Below are 25,561 nucleotides of genomic sequence, written 5' to 3'. Positions count from 1 at the left end.
AAAAATATTTCGTCCTCTTCCGCGACCACCTTTTTTTCGCGTACTCTCGTCATAACAAACCCAATTTGTATTCCTAACTAAAATAACGCGGGAACTGCAGGTTACGTACATAATATTTTGCCTCAAATGTCCCTGGGGTTTTCTTTGCGCTATACAACCGGACATTTATGCCTAATGCCAGCGGTTCCGGGAGTTTCGAACTGTACTGCCGATATAAACTAATTTTCAAGTATTTTTTTCACTTTGAGCCGGAAGGCTGAATCGAGGACAGACAGACAGACAGAAACACACACACACACACACGAAGTGTCCAAAATTTTCCCGTTTGAGCAACCAGATGAAGACTATCGTCTTTAAAAAAACAAAAAAAAACATTCATCCACTTATTTCCCATGTCGTGTATTGCCAGCCTACCCTGCCACATTAGGACCGCGTGAATCGTTACGTTATATCAACTTCTTGTTTCCCTAATTATTTCAGAGTGACCGTCACGCCGAAGGCCTCGTCAGAGTCCCCCAGGTAAGAACAACTGCTTCCGGGCAGCTTTTCTACCTTCCGCCAACTTAGGAAGCTGATCACAGGGCAGTCTCTACTCCTTCGACTATACGGCTAAGTTGCTCCCCGACTACAGTTCGGCTGCGTTAATAAAGCTCTTTATATAACACCGGGCCGGGAGCGGAGAGCCGGACCGTGTGCCGTTCGGCCTGCCGAGGCTTCAGGGCAGTCTGGGTTCCGCTCCCGCCGATTCCCGGGGGGCACCTGGGGTTGTTCATTCCGAATGACCGTCCCAACTCCATCCAATATCGATCCGGCAGTTACTCGGTTACACCGACACTAGTGGCCCGGGTGGACCTTTTCTACACGCGGCTTTGCGCAATCAAACAGGACCCTCCACCATTTTTCGTCATTCTCTTCCTCCGTGCTTCCCGTAGATCCTTTTACCAGCCTTTTTATGCATGGCTTCTTTGAAGGTTTCCTCACTTATCCACGCCGTATTTCAGTCTCATTTCTAACCCTTTCCGCCTGATGTACATGATTTGTACAAATGGAACTACTACATACTATGTTGCAGAACCCGTGGTTCGTCTGTGTTCTCCAAAACTAAATTGCGTTGGCCCGGGAGCCATGACCACGGTTGAGTCACCTTTAAGCTTGTAATTGAAACAAGAACTAGGAGTTTTCAGCGTTTTGCCCTGACTGTGTATAGCGTTAGAGCGTGGTTCACTGGTCGTGCAAAGCACGGCAGTTACATAGCAAGTGGTCGAGGTCAGCGACTTCTTGGCTGTCAGGTAATCCACATTGTTTGCAGATGCCGTTGCCTGGGTGATTTCAATTGCGCTTGGATTTTGCCTAGTTGTGCTGTAAATGACTTCAACAAATGTGCACTTGACTCCAAGATTTATCAGTTACGCTGATGACATGCTTCTCGCGCACTGGCATGCGCATCACCTTCAAGCCGCCTGTAACTTACAAACAGATGCTTACCTGCTGAACAGCAAGAAACTATTGCTGAACAGCAAGAAACTAAGCTTACCTACTTTCATTATGCCTTCACTTCAGAGGGACACGTAGTCAGATGCAAATATTTGCTTGTCATCTTACCGCAACAAAGTCTAGAATGTGTACAACACGTTCGGAGTTTTTCCCAACAGATAAACACAATTTTTTTAACAGAGAAATGTGTCTTAAGTTCTGTTCCTCCCTTAGTGACGCTGGCTACGACCACACACTTGCGATTCCGAAGGGCTGAATTCGACAGGTTGAGGTTATCCTTGACGTGCATAACCAGCGTATGAACAAACCAAATTCGACGTTACCATAAACTGAGAGAATATAGATATTTTGATAGCTGGGATGGCATAGGGTGATGTGGCCACCGGAAATTGACGCAGGGTGTTTTCCATTGTTCAAATGCTTGCTGGTGAATTCAAGCTGTGCACTTCCACGTAACTCTAATACTTCGGATAGCATGTGTTAAAGTTTGCAAGGCAGTAATAAATAAGCAGTTGAAAATAGTTACCGTCCGACCCTGTCCGACCCATATAAAAACCCTGTTGTTTTTATGTTTTTCAGCATGTCCCTTTTAAAAGTGACTGTTGTGCGAAAAAAAATGCGCGCACTGTAAAATATAAAACGCCCATCCTCATTCCGATACGGTGCAAAAAACATAAACTAGCCTGTGTTGTACACAGTATCGAGGTACAGTCATGGACAAGGGAAATCCGAACATGAAAATATGAACCAGAACATGCAAAATTTTAAAAAATACATTTCGTTGGGGTCCAAGGATGGCGTGCTATTCGTATAGTTGTAAAGCCACATTGCCCAACTTTGGTACTGTATCTAAGCCATGCGTCTTTTGATTTGCATGGAAAGAAATTGCGCTATTTGTGTGTTACGGCTCACATTTTCGTGTTCGCGTTTCATTTGTTCGTGACTGTACTTTGCCCAGTGTGTGTACGAAAACAAATTTTCCATTACCTAGCCCAGACAGTGCTGGTGTGCTACATCGATTGTTTCTATTTTTGTACACTGTCTGGCGCTGTACGATAGACCACGTCATGAAAAATATCATACGGGCGTTACTGTACAGAAGGAATTGTAGAGGCGTTGCGATTCTCTTACTTATTTAAAGAGGTGAATGTTTACACGTAATTATGCAAATTGTAAGCCTGCAAACAACCAGTTTATTCTACCGGCCACGCTTGCGCTCCGTATATCATCATAAGGAGCGCAAACGTGATGCTTTACTAAGAAACTAAAAAGCAAACCTTGGTCGGGCCAACGGGCCATGGAGCGAAGAATCATGGAAGTAACGCTTAGGGACACCAAACGAGCATCCTGGATCAAGCAGCCAACTCGAGTAGAAGATATCATAGTTCAAATTAAGAAGAAGTGGACTTGGGCTGGCAATGCAGTGAGACGAAAGGACAGCACACTGCATATCCAGAGACGGGACTACAAGACGGGGAAGACCATTAACTCGATGGAAAAACGCAATAAGAAAATTCGGAGGCAAAAAATGAACTCGGGCACAGCAGGGCAGGAGTCGGTGGAGGATAACGGTAGTGACCTTTATCCCTCACTGGACCTAAATCGGCTGTTGATGATTTATTTTGATGATAAATGCTCAGATAGGTAATACAGGAGAGTTTGTTGCTGGGCTAGTTGGTGCATATTAAGTTTAGAAGAAACCAGCTGAACATGCATACGAAGGACTAAATGTTAACAAAAACTGACAGGGACAATGCTGGACTAGCAACTGAATGTTTATTACAAAGGTCAAACATATATACGGGTTGTGAATGCTTATCAAATGAGATATGAATAACTTGCTGCGTCATACATGTCCATTCAAGGCCGAAAAACGATATCGCGCAAATGAGTCCTCCTTGACACCCGATGAACTTAGTCTCGGCACATGCCTGCCTAAGGTACAGCTTTTCCTTTTCGGTCAGCTGTACTGACGGGCTGCTCACGCACGCGCTGCCTTTTGTGTCTATCATAATCGCTTCCATTATTTCTCTCGACAGCTTGTTTTTGTTTTTTCCTCTGTTAGCAATATCAAACAGGTTTGCGCTGCATCCGCACCGTCGGCAATGCATACTCAGATTTCCTGAGGTGTTGTCTAACAAAGTTTTCACTGCTTGTATAATCGATGGGAAAGTAAGGGCCACCTTAACGTTTTACTGCGACGTGATCCCAAAATAAGTATTGTGACTTAGTTCGAGAATCACTCGTATGCTTCCTCCTCGTAGGCACTGACACCCGATCTTTCCTTATGCTTTGGCAGGCCTGCTTTCATTGCGAATAAGTTCACTTATTAAGAAAAAGGTTAATGCGCACAGGCTTCAGGCATCTGTCCCAAGGATGAAGGCAATGACTTTAATGAGGGCGTTACTTCCATGCACGGCCTCTCCACCGCACAACCATGTCTGTCCTCTCCCCCTTCACTACGGTGGCAGAGGAAGTATCCAACCACCTCAAGGGCCACTTTCTTCACAAGTTTCATATCTACACCCTCCCCAGGATCCTCTGTAGCTAATGTGAACCCCGCTTACTCTGCTTAGGAGGGAACGAGGCAGCACAATCTCAGCTCGAGAACTCATGACCCAAGCTCCTGCTTCTTCTGCTCTTGGACACAGCATCCCCACCCCACTATACACATGCCCGGACGTTACACTCCAGCACAGGCTGAACCATCAAACACTCTCACCCCAGCCCCACCCTATCACGAGAGAAAGTCCGCAGGTGGCGCATCATCCGAGCGCACACTTGCCCCACCCCACAATCTTACTACACTCCCACCCCCGCCTGCTTCCCTAACCCCACTGCCCGCACTGCGGTGCACTGAACACACACTTTCATTCCCTCGGCCAGTCCAGTGCCTTACGTATCCCCCCTACACACCTCAGGCCTGGGAGCAGGCCTTGCGTAGCTCCGAGCTCTCGTACCGGGTGCTAGTCACCTCCTGAGACCTCCAGCTCGCGGCGGCCCTGTGGACAACGGCCACTACCCCGTAAGGCGGAACTTTTCGAATAAATGTTATTTCTCTCCCTCCCTCCCCCCTCTCCCTCACACGCTGTTCGACCTCTCCGGCCAAGAGGTAGAATATCGGACCTCGGACCTTGGCGTGATTAACTTCGGTTCAAGCCCCAGCAGCGAAAATGTTTTCTTTGTGAAGGCCCCTATTTTTTTGCCATAAGATGTTGCAGTCGCTCAATTGTGCTCATTGATTTCGTAAATAATGGTGATTTGGTGTCTGATACGTCGATTTTGGGACCGGGTAGCGTATTCCCAAACCATATCCCGTAGGGGCCCAGGCCGACCACACCCCCTAAGCAGCGACGCAGCCAAGGAGGTTTAAAAATTTTTTTTTTTCCTCCTTGGACGCGGCACCGTGTTGTCACTTGCTGCGTCATACATGTCCATTCAAGGCCGAAAAACGATATCGCGCAACTCTCCTCTATGTGCGCGACTTCATGCGAGGTGGATTTTTTTCTTTTTTTCCCCCTCCCCTCGTTTCGGCTGCTTTGTGGGCGGCCGATGGTTTCGCTCCGTGGGCGGGGCTGGCCTGCGGCGCTGGGGAAACTGACGCACATGTGGTAGAAGTTAACCTTTTGTACCTGAGCCCCTGATCTCTCCGCGCTCTTCTTGCGCGCCTGCAAGTTGACGCTAACCTCCGATTGTGTTCCTAGATAAACGCTCGGCTCGGTGCTCGAAGTGCGTGCGCGCGGATGGACGTTTTCACGTACATGTGGCTATTATACACGTTCCGGAAAGCAAACACTCTCATAAAAATGAAGAAAAAAATTTGTTTTGATCTTTCGTGATCGCGCTGCTTCGCGGCGGCCGATGGTTTCGCTCCGAGCGCAAGCCTGGGGTACGCGCTGGGAAGATGAAGCTCGCTCTCCGCGCTCTCTTGCGCGCCGTCAGTCACTCGTCTCTCATGCTGTTCCTAGTTAAGCTAGCGCTCGGCGCGTTGCTCAAAGTGCGCGCGCGGATGAATGCTTTTGCACGTACATATGTAGTTATTGTTTACGTTCCGGAAAGCAAGCACTCCCAATAAAGTGAAGGCAAAAAATGTTTTTTTGGACTTGGGTGGTTCTTTGGACTCCCTACCGAAGCGCAGAACGTTTGCTCTCATTCGGTCGAAAGCACACGCCTACGTCGGTTGCTCGTCTGCTGCGAACATCAGCGAGCGTGTTATTCGCTATACTCGTCTGTACCTCGCACTCGCGCAGAACTGCCCATCACAAGGTCCGTTCTCATAATTGCGTGCGCCACGCGCGTTCCCCGCGCATTCACGCGATGGTCGCGAAGCTTATAACTTCTGCTTCATGGATAAGCACGAGCAGCCGCTCGAGGTCATCAGAGATGACCTCGCGTCAACAAATCATGAGTCTGTGTTCCGCGAGAACCTGCCTGACGAAGTAGCAGTCAACGCCTTCATGGACACGTAGAGCGGGTGCACCAACACAACCTGGATTGTCCAAAAGGTCCAGAAACAAGGCGAAAGGTATGTTTTTCGATACGGAGCGTTATAGTGCGTGAGGCGGCGTTTCGAAACTTCTGTTGTACTATTTATATTTTTATCCGTGCTATTTCTTGTTTATACATTTGTATACTTTTTTGCGTGTGTGCGGCTTACAGTTGAGGCGCGAGCTGTGACGCAATGCGCGAGAATTAAAAGGCCAGACACTACAGAAATCTATATATGTGGTAGCTAAAAATACGTCGCAGGAAACGGACACAAACTGCTCATCTATACCCATAAGTGGATCTCAAAAAGTGACATTTTTTGCCGCTATTTGGACTCCCAGATCACTATCCCAAAAATAGTGCGCCCAGGAGATAACTTTTTTTAAAATAGTTTTATCTGTGCTGCGACTACCGTGACTTCAAGCTCACGCGCAACTACTCATTAGTCCGAGCGAAAAGAATATACATATCTGAGTGAGTGAAACACTTTATTAGATCAGAGGCCACGGGGCCCTGGGGGGGGAGCAAGGATGAGGAGAAAAGGGGAGGTCACAACTCACACAATGAACACAGTTGCAGTCTTGGGGTCCAAATCGCAAAATGAACACATTAAAGTCAGTCAGTGGCAGCAAAACACACAGTTCACACTTAAACGTACAGTTCACTCTGTAGACAATGTGGTTCACACTGAAAACAGTGCACGCTGCAGACAGTTCACACTGTAGACCGAACGGGGAAGTCGGTCAGGCTGCTACACCAATTTGTAGAGTCAGTTTTCAAGGGCGTACTCGGTAATTGGTTCTAGTGCGGTGGGATCGTCACGGACCCGAATAACAGGTTCCTGTTCAGTCGCAGGGGCGGGACCTAGAGTTAAAAGCTGGTGGCGATTACGGTCGAATAATGGACAGAGCCAAATTAAGTGGTAACGATTTGATGTGCCTTCCCGACTACAGGGGGGGCATCAGCGCCATTCGGATCGTGCTGGAGCTGTCTATTTATAAATAACGTATCTTATGCAGCAAAATCTGTGTGTGCATGAAGCACAAATTGTTAAAAATAACTAATCGACATTGGCAACAGTGTGAGAGGTAGAACGCATGGTTACTGATATCAAACTGTGCCCTGTAGGCTTCAGTGAAGAGACTGTGGTCAATAGCACTGTGCAGACGACATAAATCAAACTCCTTGAGCGCTTCAGAAGCTGTAGAATCCAACTATTACTTATCCCTTGGTTGGTATAAATTTTTGATATTGTTTCCCTAAAATGTTATGACCAGCACTGCAAATTATGCAGCATTCATGACCGAGTGTAAAACGTGTATGTTTGAGCTGGTGTCTTTCTTATTAACGTATCACCTTTGCAAGAACGATTCACACCTTCCATTGCTGTTAACAAAATGTCAATGTTTTCCTTAGTGGCACTGTTCCTGATAAAGGATTAATGCATGGAAGTTAATGTTAACGACATTCAATGTAATAGTGCTTATGAAAGTGCCGAACTGTAGCAGCTCATGCAGCTGCAATATTTCGCAAGAGTAGGACAGTTTGTAAATGTAGTCATGGGTAATTGGCTGCCTTTCTTGTAATCCTTACCTCCAGCACCGAATCGTGTATTGAGGTGTGAAAGAGCACCCAACTCAATTGTATACCCTTCTGTGTGTTGTAGAATGAGCTTCCAATGAGGGTGTTTTCTTTCCGGAACGTGTATAATTGCTATATGTACGTAAAAGCGTCCATCCGCGCGCACGCACTTCGAGCACCAACCGAGCGCTTATCTAGGAACACGACCGGAGGTCAGCGTCAACCTGCAGGCGCGCAAGAAGAGCGCGGAGAGATCAGGGGCTCAGGTACAAAAGGTTAACTTCTACCACATGTGCGTCAGTTTCCCCAGCGCCGCAGGCCAGCCCCGCCCACGGAGCGAAACCATCGGCCGCCCTCAAAGCAGCCGAAACGAGGGGAGGGGGAAAAAAAGAAAAAATCCACCTCGCATGAAGTCGCACACATAGAGGAAGTGACGTCACGGTGCTGCGTCCAAGGAGGTTAAAAATATTGCAATTTTTCAACCTCATTGGCTGCGTCGCTTCTTAGGGGGTGTGGTTGGCCTGGGCCCCTACGGGATATGGTTTGGGAATACGCGACCGGGTACGACTTAGTAACACGCTTAATCGACTTTCCGCGTCGCACTGAAGCGGCCTGGCTTGTATCTATTTGGAAGTAAATATAGCCGCCCGATGCCTGACCACCTGGGCCAGTTACGTACACCAAAGCGTTCACCAAAACGATACAGCATGGCGCTGACGGTTCACTGCTCGCTGCCGGCCTGATTATTCCCCTCCAGTAGCTATGCAATGTGTGAACACCGCGCTTTTCCTGACTTTGCGTACACGGCTTTAAAATGTCTCAGGCCGACCTTATTAGCGCTGGTCTGTAACATTTTCCAGGTCTTTTATGTAAAGAAAGAGGCGAGGGAAGGGGGGTCACCTTCAAGTACCGTCTTTCAATTCCTCTGATGAAATTCAATACGCGAGGGCTATCAAATAGGCCCAGAAGTCGTTAATGAGTCTCACAACAAAAAAATCCCCAATTCGTTGAGAGGTCTGAACTTCCTGATCATGGTGATCACGTGGTTTAAATGCGTACGTGTTTTTAATCTAACTGCGGTTTGTTTCTTAGGTACGGTGGGTATGAAGACGCAACGTTTAACATAGCGGAAATTATGGATCGTACTTTTCGTGGTTTAGCGTGCTTATGGATATGCTAGAAATGGATACGCATATATGAATTAGAAAATACACTTACACGCCACACTATTTACTCCTGGTTGTGGTATGTTGCTTGGAATATAACTTAGGTGCACAACAGCGAGTAAAGACAGCGGAATGGCGTACGTGGCTGCTGTCGGTGCTCTTTTCCGTTCGTCGCACACAAGAGAGAGAGAGAGAGAGAGAGAGAAGGCTCTTTATTGGAAAAGCAGAGAGGTTTGCCGGCATTTACAGACGCCTACATGCTTCTCTGCTGTGGGTTGGGGATGGGGGAAGAAAAGGCCAAAGTAAGAGCTGGGCAGGAAAGAAAAAGAAAAAAAAACTGTCGTGAACTTGGCGCGGTAGCGGACTTTTGTTCTGAGCTTGGGCCACATAATTTACAATTTTGAAATTAGACCAATTTCATCCAAATAAGAGAATAAACTCCGTAGAGCTTGGCGCTGCTTTGACGGATGAATCCATGGTCCTAAAATATTTCTGAGAGTAATTGGTCCCTGTTCTAGACGTTCCATGCTTTCAAGGAAGTGGGATCTCGGTTCCATGTAGGCCGCACATTCTAATAAAATGTGTTCAATTGTTTGGACACAACCACAATTGTCGCACACAACCATCATGTGCTCCATCACCTGCTTCGGCCATACAACTAGGCAAGTTGACTACACATGAAGGAGGGCGTGCAAACAGCAGAACAAGGCGGTTCAGCGCAGCGCTAAGGACGTTCATGGCATGGTGCGTCATTCTGTCAGCTAGAATGACGCGCCCTCACCTTTCTTCCTGGTTCCTGGCCTCTTTCCCTGAGCCGATAAACTGCTCTGCTCAATCCCACGCGTTGCCTAGCAATGGAAACAACCGCCACCTCTTACTTATTGAGTCGGAATTATTTTGCTCGGGAAGGTTCAAAGACAGGATGAAGTTTCTCGCTCCTCGCGCATAAAGGCACATTTATTTCAGGCAACATTGCAGGGGCGCTAGACTGTGGAAGCTTCCGGAGGCGGGTTAAAATGATGCGACGAAACGTGTTTCCAAATAACCCCGGAAGCGGCGTATTTTTTGCTTTCAACGAACAATTGGTTCTGCGGAGGTTGCCATTTCTAAAGTACAGTTTGCGCAGCACTGCAACAAACGAAGGCATTTTTGAAATATTTTTATAGCTCTGGGCCACGTTGAACCAATTTCTGTGCCGTCGCCTGAGGACAAATTCTCTCGACATAGAATACATATAAACTTTCATTCCGGATTATCGATTCTCCAAGCAAAGTTAGTGTAGAATACTTCACAACTTAAATTTGCTCCGAATCTAAGAAATACGGCTGCACAATATTCTGGTAAGTCAACGCAAGTTTTGAGAAAATTTTTGCATCAGTGTCAGAAAGCACGACATTTCTTTACAATGCATGGCAAGGTGTGACACGCTGTTGCTGCGTTATACTCTGTACTTGCACCAAAACGATTGACAACCCTATGTATCGCGGCATCATCGCAACAAGGTGTAGACGATACACTAAGGTGTAATTAGAAAATTTCACAACACAATACATAAAATCACGCCAATTTTTTTTACGACGGCTTAGCCCCGCTGGCCTGTGGAACGCACTTGATGCGTGCACAAATGCTGCACAACACTGCAATGCTGCACGTAAAGCTGTTACCCTTTGCCACCCCCTTCCCCGTACAAATAATCATGTCGAACATTTACAACGGCTTTACGCAGCGGCAATGAAAAAGCGGCCGGAGCGATTGTGTTGGCTGCCCTCAAACCGCACAGCAACGGTCCTTCAATGCGCCCAAACGATGGCAACTGAAATAGGAAAAACTCAGAAAATAACATTTCAGTGGATTCCCGGGCACATTGGAATAAGAGGAAATTCACGAGCTGACCGACTAGCAGCAACCGCTCATTCAAATTCCACGTGTAGCGCCGTGCCTTTTACCAGAGGTGATGTTAAAAATTATTTGAAAAAACTAAGGACACACATTACTTTAGAAACCAGGTTGACCGATAAATATCGTTCATCGCTGTTATACCAAGTGGACCCGTAACTTACATACCCGTGTGCGTCTCATCTGGGTCGTTCGGTCGACACGTTATTACATCGCCTTCGCCTTGACGTGGCCTACACCAAGAAATTTTTTTACCGTATTCGATTCGCTGATGACACCTGCTGTGCCTGTAGACACCAAACTGAAGATGTGCGTCATGTCCTGCTTGAGTGCCCTCTATATGCGACCGAGCGGAAAAAATTAAGTGATAAGCTTAACCTGCTATCTTGGACACTCCTATTCTTGCCGAAACTATCTGTGTCGCGTCGTGGTTGTCGTCTGTGTATAGATGTGTATAGTTCTCGTGGTTGTTTTTTTTAACTATATTCCACTGCTGTAAGGAATCATGTATATATATATATATATATATATATATATATATATATATATATATATATATATATATATATATATATATATATATATATATATATATATATATATATATATGGGTGTGCTTGTGTACTACACAGAGCAAGTAGTTACTGAGTGGGCATCTTTCATCCGCTGCTGTCTCAATGTACTTACTCTAACCCCTTGTGGTTCCTTAGGGCAAGTATTGTACTTTTTGTATACTCCAATGCCTGGAGTAGCCAGCTCCTGTTTGGGTTGGAGCTAAACTCTCCAATAAATAATTATTTCTCTCTCTCTCTCTCCCGGCATCTGCGTGCAATACATGGTTATTTCCTTATAGCAGAAGCAGCGCGTTAAAAAAAACGCCCAGTGAGGTTAGTTATTCCGTTGGTCCTTCAAGCCAACTCAAAACGTTGCCTTGAAAACTTGGATATAGAGACTCAAAAGTGGCTTTAGGAAGTACGCTGTTTATATGAAACAGCGTTCAAAACCGAAGCAGTTAACTGTAATTGGATAACAGTCTGGTCTGATTCGATACTCTCCGTAATAAAAACGACAATCGGCGCGAAATTTCTACAATACACAAACGGTCAGAAATGAACTAAGCCTTTCCTTCCTTGACCCCTCTGGAAACGAAAAGAACCAAAATGAAAACGCAATGACAGCAAAACGAAATCTAATACACTTCTGCCAACATCGAATCCTTATGTCCGAAAAGAAAACAAAAAACCGTCGATCGACCAAAACTAAACCATTTCATTTCACTGGGCTTTCCCCGAACGCGGATGTTTGGCATACGTCATTGTACATCATTCTTCCGCGATTATCAGGAACGTTTACGTTCTTTGATGACTGCCGGCTCTGGTGAGGAGCAAAAAATGCGCGGCCTACCCATGCCGCGCTGGAGGCGGAACTGCTCGACGAGAGCCTCCGCACCTGCGGTGTGGCGCAATGCGATCGACGACGCTGACTGGCTCCCATTGTGGCGTGGCATAGCGCGACACATGTGCGGTAGCGCCCACGCCAGCTGAGAACAGAGAGCTTACACAAACTTTCTGTTAGGCCCAACTGTGGCGAAGTCAACACTTCATTTCTAGCCAATCTGCCTTAGTGGGCAGGGCGAAACATTTCGCGGGCATCATGATCATCATCAGCATCAGCATTGTCATCATAGCACAATCAAAAAGTTGGCTTTGCCGCAAGGCGCTTCGGTGCACACCACCATTTACGGCACAAGTCAGCCAATACAAGCTTCGTCTCAAAACACACAACATGCGCGCATTGTGTGTTTGTTGTTAGTTCCCGCAATGTCAAAATTTCAGGCTGTTTGTTCTTCGTATGAGTAAAACTTCACGCAAATTTATGCTGTAGTAACTCGCATGTGAGCAGCGGCGAAAACGCAAGGCACTACCACACACGGAATGCTGGGCACACTATTTTAAAGTTTTGTATAGCCGACCAAATTTATTCTTACCCTACACCGTTCAGTCCCCAGGAAACCTGGTAATCGTCTTGCGAAGAAAAAAAAAAGCGAAAGTGAAAATCGAGAACATTGCGATTGCGATCTTTACAAAAGGGATTCCCAGGAGAACGAAAAGCCAGTTCGAGCCGTTTCCAGTTTGCGGAATGCGCGCATCGAGCGTTCGGCTTTTTCTGCAGCATAGTACGCTACGCTTTGCCGTCGGAGCAATCCTAGCCGGTTATATGGTCGAGCAGGTCGCTGCTGTATTGTGTACGCCTATTCATGTGCGTTTATAGAAGACATGTGGCCCGGCTATGAACATTTTTTCTTGGGTTATACACTGGGGCAACTGCTTTATCGCTGTGCTCAGTTGTTACTGGTCTGGTAAGCTTGGATTGCGCACAATATATGTCGTAACTTCGGCGGCGTTCCTGAAGAGCTTGAGCTGCACTGCCAAATTGCTCGAGGCATGGATTATTTTATTTTTGTTCAGAGAATGGACCAGCCAATGTTGGAAGCCGGAATCAACATCTCCTGTAATACGTTCATATTAAAAACCAGGCCTCGGAGACCGGTAAATGCAGAGCCTAAATTTTGTTTTTGTCATTTCTCGTGACGGGAAATCAAAGGCTTAGGAAGGGCAGACAAACGTAGAAGTACAAAGAAACACAACATACGCGAATGAATTGCTTCTCTACCCTTTGTATGCGCAGTCGTATTGTGCTCGAGAGTTCGATCGCGTGATGGGCCTGAGCCTGCGAAAAAGCAATTTCTCCACTCTTGCGCTGAGCGTGCAGAACGGTAGCGTTCGCTGCGAGCCAGAGAAAACGCAATGTTTGCCTTCGGGCCGATGATTGCGAAGGTTCCCCCGGCTTGCGGGTTTTACGGGGTCCGGGCACCCATATTGTGATTTTCACTTGGAAAAAAATAGCAAAGAGGAATAAGCTGGGTTGCTCCTGAACGCTTCCGCGCCTAAGTGCGTGTGCCTACCGCCGCCTGCGCTCCTTCATACAGCGGAAGAAGTGTAACCCTGAAATTCGCCCGACTGAAGCGTAGGGTAGGGACAACCATCTGAAGCATGATGAATTGTCCCTGTCCTGAACGTCGATCAACGTAATTCTCTGCCTACAAAAACTACATGTAGTACCTCCAGTAACAGGTAGTCATAAAAGTAGAAGGTGGCACAGAGCTGGCAATTTTGTCACGCGTTTAAATACTCCCTCGTGCACGTCATCTACAAGGCTATTGTTTTTCGCCCCCTGTCTGCGCCTCTTTACAAATCCTTCCAGTGTACCACACACACTTTCTTTATTTGCACTCCTTGGCACCTTCTTTTGTAACCAGTTCTTATGACAGATGGGGCTGTTATTAGACGCTATCCTTTACTATGTGCTTTACTGCTGGGAGATTATATTACAAAGGAATTCGGTGGCCAAAACTAGCGCCATCGTTTAGACCTAGCATATCCAGCAACCGAAAGTTTCTTGGCACGTTCTTACTTGATTCTAACAAACATGGTTTCGCAACTCCCTAAGATAACGCTCTCTATTGGTGACGTAGTAATCTTGGGCTCACAAGTTTTCCTGACCTGTTTTTAAATTACACGTATAGCGGATCTGAGGTTTATGGCCTAGGAATTTTTTTTACCAATGTAACACTGCAGAATGTTACGAGGGGCACTAAAATCCGGAGTGATTATGGCAACTTCGAGTTTAGCAAAATTAACCTGGAACGCCACGTTATTGAAATTATATTTTTAAAACAAGTTAGGTGGGGCCAAGGTTTACGGTAATTGGGCACCTTTGAAAAATCTAGTAACCCATCTAATCGACCTCTTTATGCTCGTGAGGGATCATTTATTATGCCCCAGATGCCCGTTTGTATAAAGATAATACCAGGCGTTTACCCAACACAAAAAAAGCGCTTTTACTGCTTATTCACGAAATATCAAAGAATATACAAGGTGATCAAAGTTAAGCCGACAGGTTTTTTTTAAATTGGGCGTTTAATTTTACCTGAAGACCACCTCTAGAGTGAGGTTATGCGATTAGGGGGAAGCAGAATGAGGTGCTAATCATTGATGTCGGTGGCTTGATTAACTAATATTGAATAATTAACTTTTTAGTGGCTGCAGTAAACACGCATGTTCGTTTGTTTTTTATTCAGATACCCTAAAGGCCCTTGCGGGCATTACATAGGGGGGATTACAACGAGATATTTCAGAAATTTAAACACAATTTGCAGATAAATGCAACTTATTACATATTACAGGTTACCAAACAATAAAGAAATAAAAAAAGAACAGAAGAATCAGGAAAAAGAAATGGGTGCAACTAAAAACACTCAATACAAAACCTGTAAATTCGGTTCATGTAGTAAAAAGCACACAGTTCTGTTTTTACACGACACGCGCGTTCATATTGCGCTTCAGTTGTGCAACAAATGAGTCGTGATCACGAATAGCAGCAATTTCTTTTGCCAGCTTGTTCCAGTGGTAAATGGCCAGAAAGAGCGGTGATCGGCGAAGGAGATTTGTACGTGCAAAAATGGGGCGGACTTTGAAGGGATGGTCGAGGCGCGGAAAAGTTTGATGAGGCGGCTTGATATGGGATGCAGTGAAGCATGACGGGTATGATACATTCTGTGGAAGTGCGAGAGCAGTGCCAGTAGACGCCGTTTTTCTAGGGAGGGTAATTGGAGGGAATCTTTGATAGCCGTGATGCTGGATGTTCTGGAGTAGTTCTTGGTAAGGAAACGAGCTGCTTTATTTTGTAACGACTCGAGCTTGTTTATTAGGTACGTTTGATTTGGATTCCATATTCTAGAAGCATATTCCATTTTTGAACGAACTAAAGCTGTGTAAGCTAATAGTTGAGTTGACTGATTTGCTAAATACAAGTTACGCCTAATGAAACCCAGTGTTTTATTTGCTTTCGAAATTGTTTCATCAACGTGATCATTCCATGTAAGGTTAGAACTTAAATGAACTCCTAAATATTTTAACGTAGTCACAGTTTCTATGCACAAGTTATTCATAAAATACGAAGTGAACTGAACGTTACTAGATCTGGTAAATCTCATTGCTTTTGTTTTAGAAACATTAATTTCCATTTGCCAGTTCTCGCACCAAAGGGAGATTTTGTTTACGTCGGCCTGTAAAATATTAAAATCTTCAGAGGTTTTGATTTGTCTATAGAGAACGCAATCGCCCGCAAATAATCGAACTGTTGAAGACATGTTTTTACTGATATCATTAATGTAAATTAGGAATAAAATTGGTCCAACTACTGAGCCTTGAAGGACGCCAGATGTAACTTTTGCTAAAGCAGAAGACTGATCGCTTACTGAAACAAACTGGTAGCGATTGGTTAAAAAACTTGTAATCCAATTTATAATGGTACTATGGATGTTAAGCCGGCTAAGCTTCATCAATAGTCGAGCATGGGGAACTTTATCAAATGCTTTCTTGAAGTCAATGAATATAGCCTCAATTTTTATTGAATCGTGAACAGCTTGATGAAGATCCGTAATGAGTTCAAATAATTGTGTTTCACAAGAGTGGCCTTGCTGAAAATCATGCTGATTATTAAAAAAAAAGTTATGCTTACCTAAATATTTCATAACTGCGGAAGATGTTATATGTTCAAGTAATTTACCCGGAATACTAGTCAAAGATATCGGTCTATAATTGGAGGGCATTGAACGGTCCCCTGATTTGTAAATGGGAGTGATACAACCGATCTTCCAATCATCTGGTACTATTCCTGTATCTAGAGACTGCTGGAAAAGCGCGGCAAATCCGTGCGTGGAAAAGTTAGAGGCAATCGTGAATCCATGCAGTTCCATTTGGCAGAATTCTTCTAGCGTATCCGTACTCCGAGATAGTTAACTTCGAAGTTTAATTGCCGTTCGCATGATTACGCACGCTTGACAGTGACGACCGGCACAAAGCTCCTCCCCTTTGTTCTGTTTCGATAGCGGTTCCGAGTACTGCAGATTGCGATAACGCCAACCAAGACTGAAAGGGTGCCAGTTATCACTTTTTCCTATGCCTCACCCCGTTGTAGAACTAAACACCGTACACAGCATGCGCGTCACAGAAGGAACGAGCTTTGCGCCGGTCTTCAGTCTTGCATGTGTAATCATGAGAAGGGCAATTAAACTTCGCAGTTCGATATCTCGGAGCACGGATGCGCTAGAAGAATTCTGCCAAATTGAACTGCGTGGAAACGCGATTGCCTCTAACTTTTCAATACAAACATGCCAGCTTACTGCAGCCGCTAAAAATTAATTAATGAATTTTAGTTAATTAGGCCACCGACATCAATAGTTTGATTGTCTGATTGATTGATTGATTGATTGATTGATTGATTGATTGATTGATTGATTGATTGGTTTACTTATTTGTTTATTGGTTGATTTATTGATTGATTTACTTGTTTATTGATTGATTGATTGATTTATTTATTGATTGATTTACTTGTTTATTGATTGATTGATTGATTGATTGATTGATTGATTGATTGATCGATTGATTGATTGATTGATTGATTGATTGATTGATTGATTGATTGATTGATTGATTGATTGATTGATTGTAGAGTTTAACGCGCCGACGCAACGCAGGTGATCAGGTGATGAGGCGCGCCGTAGTGGAGGGCTCCGGATTAATTTTGATCTTTAACATGCGCCGAAATCTCGTACACACGGGCGTTTTTGCTTTTCGCCTCCAGCAGAAAAGCGGCCACTGCGGCCGGGAATCGAACCCGCGCCTTCATGCTCAGCACCACAACGCCTTAGCCACTGAGCCACCGCGGCAGGTGATATCAATAGTTACCACCTCATTGTGCGTCCCCCTTGGCGCATACCCTCACTCTACGGTGGTCTTCGCGTGCATCTAAGCGTTTAATTCTAAAAATACCTGTCGACTTAACTTTGATCACTCCGTATGGTAAAGAATATTCTAAAATTTAAAATTTCAGATAAACGTTTTCTGCAAACACGCAACCGGACATGTTGCGTAACGTCAACTGAAGATTTTGGTGCGTTAAACCTGACGACAAGAGACAAATCGCACTAATGATCCTAATAATAAACGCATACCGGACCGTGATTCCACTGCTGCGCTGTACGAAGCAATTTTTCATATTTTTTTCGCGCACTTGACACCGTAAAAACTAGAATTTTGCCGTCACGAGTTATTTCGCAATACCTTGTGCTCATCAACTCCAGTGCATTGTGCGCGGTTGGTATAGACGGTTATAAACTAAGTTTTCTAGAAAGTACCAAACAATGCGGTTGAAATTGTTAGCCAACGTTCTTCGACAATCGTTAGACGTAGGTGAACTTTCGCCGGAATGAAACATAGGAAAGGTGTCTTTAGCGTATAATTCAGGTTATAAGCATTCACTATTAAACTATCGACCCGCGTCACCACCGTTCCGTGGGAGATTCTTTAACATGTTGCAAACTACTTGTGATCAAATTCATTTTTTTTTTCATTCACATAACGCGGTTTTTCCAATACGTCTTCATGCGTGTCATGCTGCCAGTTGATGAATTGCATAGTATAATGTTGATCGTAGTTCTATTGCCAACTGCATCTTTTTAGACTTCGCAAAAGCATTTGATTGAGTTTACACTGGTTGCAACCATTGAAATAAAATTTTGGTCGTGACACAATTCTACTAGAAGGAGCAGAAAGCTTCCTTACTATCTGCCAAGAATTTGTTGTCGCTAACGACATAAACTCTTCACCACAGCTTGCGCGATGAGGCGTCCACGAAGGCGGCGTACTGGGGCCATTACTGTCTCTTCTCCATAATAATGACTTGCTTACCTGTGTTTTTTCTCAGTTCACATATTCTCCAATTACCGCGTCCACTTCGCTGAAAAACTACCCCAACTGGTTGGCGTGCCACTTCCCGTAGAAACGCTATCTCCTTTTGAAGCCACAAGCGCAAAATGGCGCTGACTGTTGACAAGGGCACATTTACGCGAATTCGCATTGGCACTACTGAAATGTTTTTGAGTCACTCAAATACCACTTGCTTGTAACTAGTTTCCCCTCGTAAATATCTGTGCATTCATATTGCATCCGACCGAGTATGAAAAGTTCGCATCGAGTTCACCCCCAACAACGTAACCTCGTGCTCTGTTGCTTAAAACGCTCTTTCTTCCATCAAGCTTAATCTGTACAAAAGCGCCGTCTGCTTGCAACTTGAATGTGCGTCGTCAACCTAGGAACCTTCTGTAGGAAACCTCACTCATGTGCTAAAATTGTACAAAAAAAGTTAGCACGTTTCAAATGTTCAAACTGCCACAGGGCATCGAGCCTTTGAAGAATAAAAAATAATTATGCCTTTCCACAACTTAGTTACGGTCGCAAGGTCGCACATCTTGGATTTTTTTATAGTTTTGTTTCGCATCCCTAATGACATCACTCAATCCCTTCTCTCCCACACCCGTCATTACGTCTATATCCTACGCGCAAAGCTGGCGGCATCTTCCATGTACTAAAAGATTCCTTCATTCCTTCATGCCGTGTACAATTTTACAAATTTTTAATGGTGTAACGCACGGACACGACACCTTTGCTGCAAGGTGTAGCATAGTGGAAGGGTGTGGATTAACTTTCATTACCTGGGGATCTCTATTTTGCGCCTAAATTTTGAAACAGGGGCGTTTTTGCTTTTCGCCTCCATCAGAAAAGCCGTCACCATGGCCGGAATCACACCCGCGTCGTTGGCCTCAACAGCACAACGTCATTGCGCCACTGAGGCGGGTGACCGGTACGGTTACTTAAACCTCCTTTCCCCTGAGATTGTGGAAATGACGGAAAAAAGTTATTTACGGCTGCTGTGTTCTGTGTTTTTGAATGTTATATTTGCGCGATTCGCCCTTCGTACCTGCTGATATGTGTATTCCCCTCTAAACGTCCGTGAGATCGACAGTTATAGGGGATTGCAATGTGCCATGGGCATACTGGTACAAATGCGTTTTTGTTGTTGTTGTTGCGCCGTACTTTAGCCAGTTGTCTTTTTTGTGCGCGTGTCTGCAAGCTCAGCTGTCTTGACATTGTTTTCAGTCTCCCGTCTTCAAAGCATTAGCCTGGGTTACAACAAATAAACAAATAAGTTCTTTCATTTTTGCATATTTATTGCACGTGATACTGCGTTTATGTCATTGTTTAGTCCTTTCGCATTGTTTATTGTGCTGTTTTGTTGCATAATAAGCGCGCTGTTCTTTATGGTTACGCCACTTTCGGCAAGCTCGAAGTTTATCGCATGGCAAAGCGTGACCTGCGGTTTTGCAATCAGAATATTTCCGTAAAATGTATTATAATCAGAAGAATTGCAGCTAACCCACAAATATATAGATTTTTACTTTAAGAAAAAGTGCTGCACTGTCAGGTTGCTCATTCTGCAGCTACAAATATTGAGGCGTCACTTTACCTGAAGCTGAGAACGGTGAGAGGCCTGTAGGACTTGTGACTCTGGACATCGGCCATCGCTCGCCCCCAAAAGTCGTTCATCCAGAGCGAGGACGACCGGTGTGACGACCGCGTCCTGTGTTCGCCGGTGACGTCTGGGTTTCCCACAATGGCCACCATGTCGTCATGCACAAACTGGCCGTCGAGCGAATTCAGGTAACACAGCACGGCCACAACACCGGCACACACAGCTGGCAGTTTGGCCGCAAAGCCGCCACCGGCGTGCACGACCTCACCGTCATCATCACGGCGGACACTAGCGCGTCGCTTCTGATGCCGCTCTCGCTGTAGATGGGGATGATGACCTATCGGCTGTCTTCTACGAGACGACGGCTGTGGTGCATCTTGTGGGGCACTAACAACGTCTCCTTTTTGGTGTCGGTAAGATCGGAGGCAGGCCCGGAAGGAGTGATGGGCAATGTTCAGACACTTGGTTATAGCACTCCCAGCGGCGTCTTCTTCAGAGGCCGTATCATGAGGTTCATCGGCTGAGACACTGTGTACGTCAACCAGTGGTCTGCTGGCTACCCTGCCTGCCGCATGGCCTGGCAGCCAGCCGCTCGAATTGAGCATGTAGCGGTGAAACAAACCGGCTTCCCCTCTTGTACCGATCCAATTTCCGCAGGCCATGCTTCCGTTGTATTACGGGCAGCCGGTAGTAGGGCTCTTTTAGTCGATCACAACGAACACAACACCCCGTATGCAAACTTTCAGCAATTGTTGATGCTCGCAATCGATGAATGGAGGTTTAAGGAACGGTATGAACATAAGTGAGCTAACATCGATATATTGCAGCGCTTATATGCATCCCCGCCTAATTGCAACTGGGGTATAATAAACCCAAACATTTGAAAAAAGAATACAGCCGCGAACACCGACCATGTTGCATCGTTCGACTTCTGAGGCCATAAATTGCGAACATAAATTGCTGGGTTTCGTTTCGAAGGTGTTTCTAACAAACTTAGCAAGCGCACTTTAAAACCCCTAACCATACATCCCGATACTTTTGGAACAGAGCTTGTAAAACTAGAGATCAAATGAGCATTGGTTTACTGCTGGACTGTTAGCTGTTGACGGATGCGTCGCAAAAGATGCATGAAGAAGTTAAAAGCGAGACGTTCGGTTTTAAAACTAGCTTCTCGTCCCAAAAAGTCCAGTTGATTACCTGGAAACCGCTAAGGAGGTAAAATAAACTGCATCCACAGCAGCAAGACAGTGTCGTAATTTACATATACTTTCCACCTAAACTGCAGGTCTAGCGCGGGCAACGATCAGTCATAAACATGCGTGGGAACTCCCCTAAACTATGAAACGTTTTTCTCGCGCACAGGACAACCTCTTTTGAGCTGCGGGCGAGTGGAATTAAGGGACTTAGAGGAGAAATTCCCAACGCCGATATTCCTTTTCAAAGCCCTAAGCGACCACAGATGCACACCGCCGCGGAGTCCGCCGTTCCCCTACCATCGGCTTCTGCGAGACGCGAGACGAAGCCCGGCTAACAAACCGCTACCGGGGTGCAAGGCGCAGACCGCTGACGTCGCCGCTACACCTGGCTGCAGGAACCGCGAGGAGGAGGCACAGGGCGGGAAGGCGGAGCGTGGCCTCGCCGCGGAGGCGCCACGCTGCGGGCGAGGGGGAGAAGCGCTGCTCCCGGCGCGGGATGATGCGGGGAGACCTGTAACGACCGGGCGGCGCACCACCACTGGCGCTCGGACCCGAGGCTCAGGCCGCACTCGCGCGGAGAAGGAGCGGCGCTGCGCGACAGCTGATCGTTGAGCCCCACCAACGGTATCGGCTCGCCATCTATCGGGGCGAGGCATCTATCGGGCGTTCGATGCTGATCCGGCGAGCGCGCATGCGCGGCTGCACCAGCGTCGGTGCGGGAAAATCGAACAAGCGGTTGCGTGTAGCCGCGATCGCCAAACCCCTTTCCTGCGGCAAGCTTTGGGCAATCACAGCAGTCTACCTTCCGTGTAGCATTTGGCCTCTTCTACCCTTAGGTTTAAAAGGGTCATTAAGAACGAAAGTTTTCTCTGAAACGTTTAACCTTTGGTAACTCACTCAAAGTCAAATTCAAATTTCAAAGTCAAATTTATTTTTTTGTAATCTCAAGAGATAGAAATTTTTTACAGCTGGACCAGAGTCCCATAGTGCCGACTGTAACCGAACCCTCGATGAGAAATGCAAAACGCGAATTTATAAAGCAGCAAAACAAAACAGATGATTGATTGTAGGGTTTAACGCGCCGACGCAACGCAGGCGATGAGGCGCGCCGTAGTGGAGGGCTCCGGATTAATTTTGACCACCTGGGGATCTTTCACGTGCGCCGAAATCTCGTACACACGGGCGTTTTTGCTTTTCGCCTCCAAGCAAAACAAAACAAGTAGTAATGACCACGCCTAGTCGAGAAAAAAATCCAAATAACAAGAGAAACCTATTCAGAATCAGCAAACACTCAATTAAACAAAAGGACATCAATCAACAAAGCAGGAAACAATATTCAAATGAAATACAAGATTTAGTATAAAGGAATACAGGAGCAAACAATATTGCTAAGAACCATAGAATGTGTGATTTTCTATTTCAATTACAAACAACAAAAATCTTTGAGGCATTTTTACAGCTCATTTGCATGACGATGACTTCATTTTGAGAGGGAGGACATTTTCCAATCGAATTGCAGCGAAGCAAGAAGTTTTCTTGCCGTAATTAGTGTGAGCAGTAGGTAATAATAAGTTGTTATTGGCTGCAAACCTCCGACATTTTTAGTCCTTAAGCGACCAATGTCGATGGCATCGTATGAAATTCAACAGTGAAGTAACTTGCAAAAAAATATGCCTACCTTGTAGTTAAATGATTGATTTAGGGATAATATCTTGTTAACGCGTAAATGTGGGCTAGTTGGTTCGAACTGTGAAACATGGTTACGTACGGGACAAAAGTAGAGACCACACAGGACTAGCGCTGTGTGGTCTCTACTTTTGTCGCGTCTTTACCGCGCTACGTAACCATGTTTCACAATATCTTGTTCTCACGCAACAGAGGTGCACCTCAGGAATGATATGAATTACGTGTGATAATGCGAAGGGATCCATTCTGGATGTGTTGGGCTGATGGGATATGGGAAGAATATGCGTTACCCCTGGAGGCCAGGCCATAATTGATATGACTATGAATGAAAGCGAAATACAATTATAGCAGTGCATGATGAGAAAAGAACGACCATTTTTTCAACAATGCTCGGATGCCGAATCCGGTTTTCTGCTTAAGAGAAGAAAAATGAAACAAAACGTAGACTATGGTCGCATTCGATGCCAAGAAATTATGTATGTTAAGATGGAGAAATGGTGCGAGATCCGAGCATTGTGGTAGGGAGAATGCTGGTCTGCCTATTAGAAGTCCTATAAATCAGATATTAATTTTTTTGTGAGAAGTGAGAGAAATTGTCGATTGATCTCATAAAGGCATTGTTGTATCATCTGCATATATGAAACAATAAAAGGAATGAAGTAAATTAGAAATGTCATTAATCTATAAAATAAAGAGCAGCGGGCCCAATATGCGGCCCTGGGGTACGCCTTGGGTAAATGTTGTGGCTTCTGAAACGGTATCAGCCGCATATACTGTGTACTGCCTGTCAAGCAAATAGGGGGGGGGGGATGGGGAATCCGACTGCCACCTGCTAGTGGTCCCCCCTGCCAGCTGGCTGGGCGAAGGCGGTTTCGGCTGCCTAGCTTTGGTCAGTTGCCAACGGCAGCGGTGGGTGGGTGCCAGGTCTCACCCGGGGATGCAAAACCCCAAGGGAGTGGCAGCGACTCCCTGGAACTGTATGGGCCAGTTCCTTGCCCCAGAGCCGATGCTGGACGCGGAGGCAGGCCCGGACAGCCTGGGTGGCTACCGAGGTTGGCTCTGGGAACTTGGCTTAAAAGCGGTGAAAAAGGATCTCTTATTAAGGTTCCGCCGCAGTCACCCCACGCGGGCACGACTGCTCGCTGCCGACACGAAGGTTCCTGGACAACAGGATCCAGGGCCTTCGATAGGTGCTCATGATGGCCAATATCTCTGGCCTTTAGTAGCAACCAGTCTAGGAGGCGCGCACTTGCTAGGACCGAGGAAAGAGGGATAGGCTCACTTCTTAGGGAAGCTTCTCGTCCTCAGTATCGGGAGTATGGCTGGTCGTACTCTATAAGGATTACTCCTTCCACCTGATGGCTGCTGCCCGTATGGGGGGCTCCCTGGTGGGTGAGTGGTTGGCATAGGAGCACATAAGAGGTCCACCGAAACCCTATAAGTCACATAGGCCTTCCTATGGAGATAGGTGATTCAGGTGCACATAGGATCGAGATGCGTACAGGGTACAGTTTACCCCGTCTGTCGGACAGTTAGCTTTACCAGTATCCGAAACCGTTGAGACGAGGGGGATTAGTACCTATGTAGGCTGGGCAGGTGTCTTTTGAGTACTCGGGGGACCTGGTGGGTGTTAGCCGGGGGGCTGGTTGTGAAAAGGGTCCAGAGATTAGTTGTCGTCACTCCGTCGCGGGTTCTCCCTGTTCTTCGCTGTCGGAGCTCAGATAGTTGGAGCCTATAGTGGGGTCCGCTGAATTCCAATTGGAATCGTCTGACGCCCATCCTGAGTTTTCAGGCCTATTTTAGGAGTCAGACATCTAAGGATTAGAACGAAAACCTCGCTGTCCCCATTCCTACCCACTTTCCCATAACCCATTCCTTATTACCACCATCCGAATCCCTCATCCCAACCTTTCCTGCTACCGTCCCAGGGGAGATCAGGGGAGTCTCCCCGGGCCCGCTCTCCTGGCTGTGGTGTCGCTGTGTAGCATTTTTCCCTTTTATTTTCCACTTCGGTGGGTTTTTCCTTCTCTTCAAAACTCTAGTTGACTTCGGTCCAGTTTGTTTATTTTTAATTGGCGTCACCCGTGATACGTATGTGGTACGGGTTGGCCTTTATTTTATATTATAGCCCTTTAGCTTTATGTCAAGCAAATAGCTTTTTATAGTGGCCCTGTTACACCATAGGCTTCTAATTTCTGGCACAAAAAATTGCGATTCATTGTATCAAACGCTTTACTCAAATGTAAAAACTGAATCCACAAAATCTCCGGTGTCGATTGATTTTTTTATATAGTCTGCTAAGGAAAGTAAGGCTAGGTTAGTGGAACGTAGGATTGGAAACCAAGCTGGCAATTAATCAGGAGATTGGATTTACATAGATAGCTATTAAGGTGTTTGGGAAATAAATGGTCCGTTAATTTACTAATAGTGGGTAAAATGAAAGTGGGGCGAGAATTTGAAATTGACAGCCTGTCGCCTTTTTTAGCTTTGTTCCAGCCGCTAAAGCTTTTTTGACCAAAACAGAAAGCTATGAAGCGTTGAAACGCCGTAGACTCACAATAATTCACACACGGATGACCAGAACTTCTGGAAATTTCCAAATTTTAATTGGCCCGCTAC

At 45.8% G+C, this 25,561-nt stretch overlaps 1 protein-coding gene across 1 annotated transcript in view; it reads right to left on the bottom strand.

The window, feature by feature from the left end:
• The window catches only part of LOC144151660 (protein O-mannosyl-transferase TMTC1-like), a 112,719-nt gene extending 90,920 nt beyond the window's left edge, over positions 1 to 21,799 (bottom strand). The window contains exon 1 of the mRNA XM_077682778.1: positions 20,055 to 21,799. Coding sequence (XP_077538904.1) covers positions 20,055 to 20,722 — 668 coding nt within the window. The 5' untranslated portion in view covers positions 20,723 to 21,799. The remainder of the gene's footprint in view (positions 1 to 20,054) is intronic.
• Between the last annotated feature and the right edge of the window lie 3,762 nt (positions 21,800 to 25,561).

Source organism: Haemaphysalis longicornis, unplaced genomic scaffold, assembly GCF_048455015.1.
Source record: "Haemaphysalis longicornis isolate Haplotype H1 unplaced genomic scaffold, Haemaphysalis longicornis Haplotype H1 scaffold_9, whole genome shotgun sequence".
NCBI lineage: Eukaryota > Metazoa > Arthropoda > Arachnida > Ixodida > Ixodidae > Haemaphysalis > Haemaphysalis longicornis.
The sequence above is the reverse complement of the archived record's forward strand: the minus strand, read 5'-3'. Positions and strand labels throughout refer to the sequence as shown.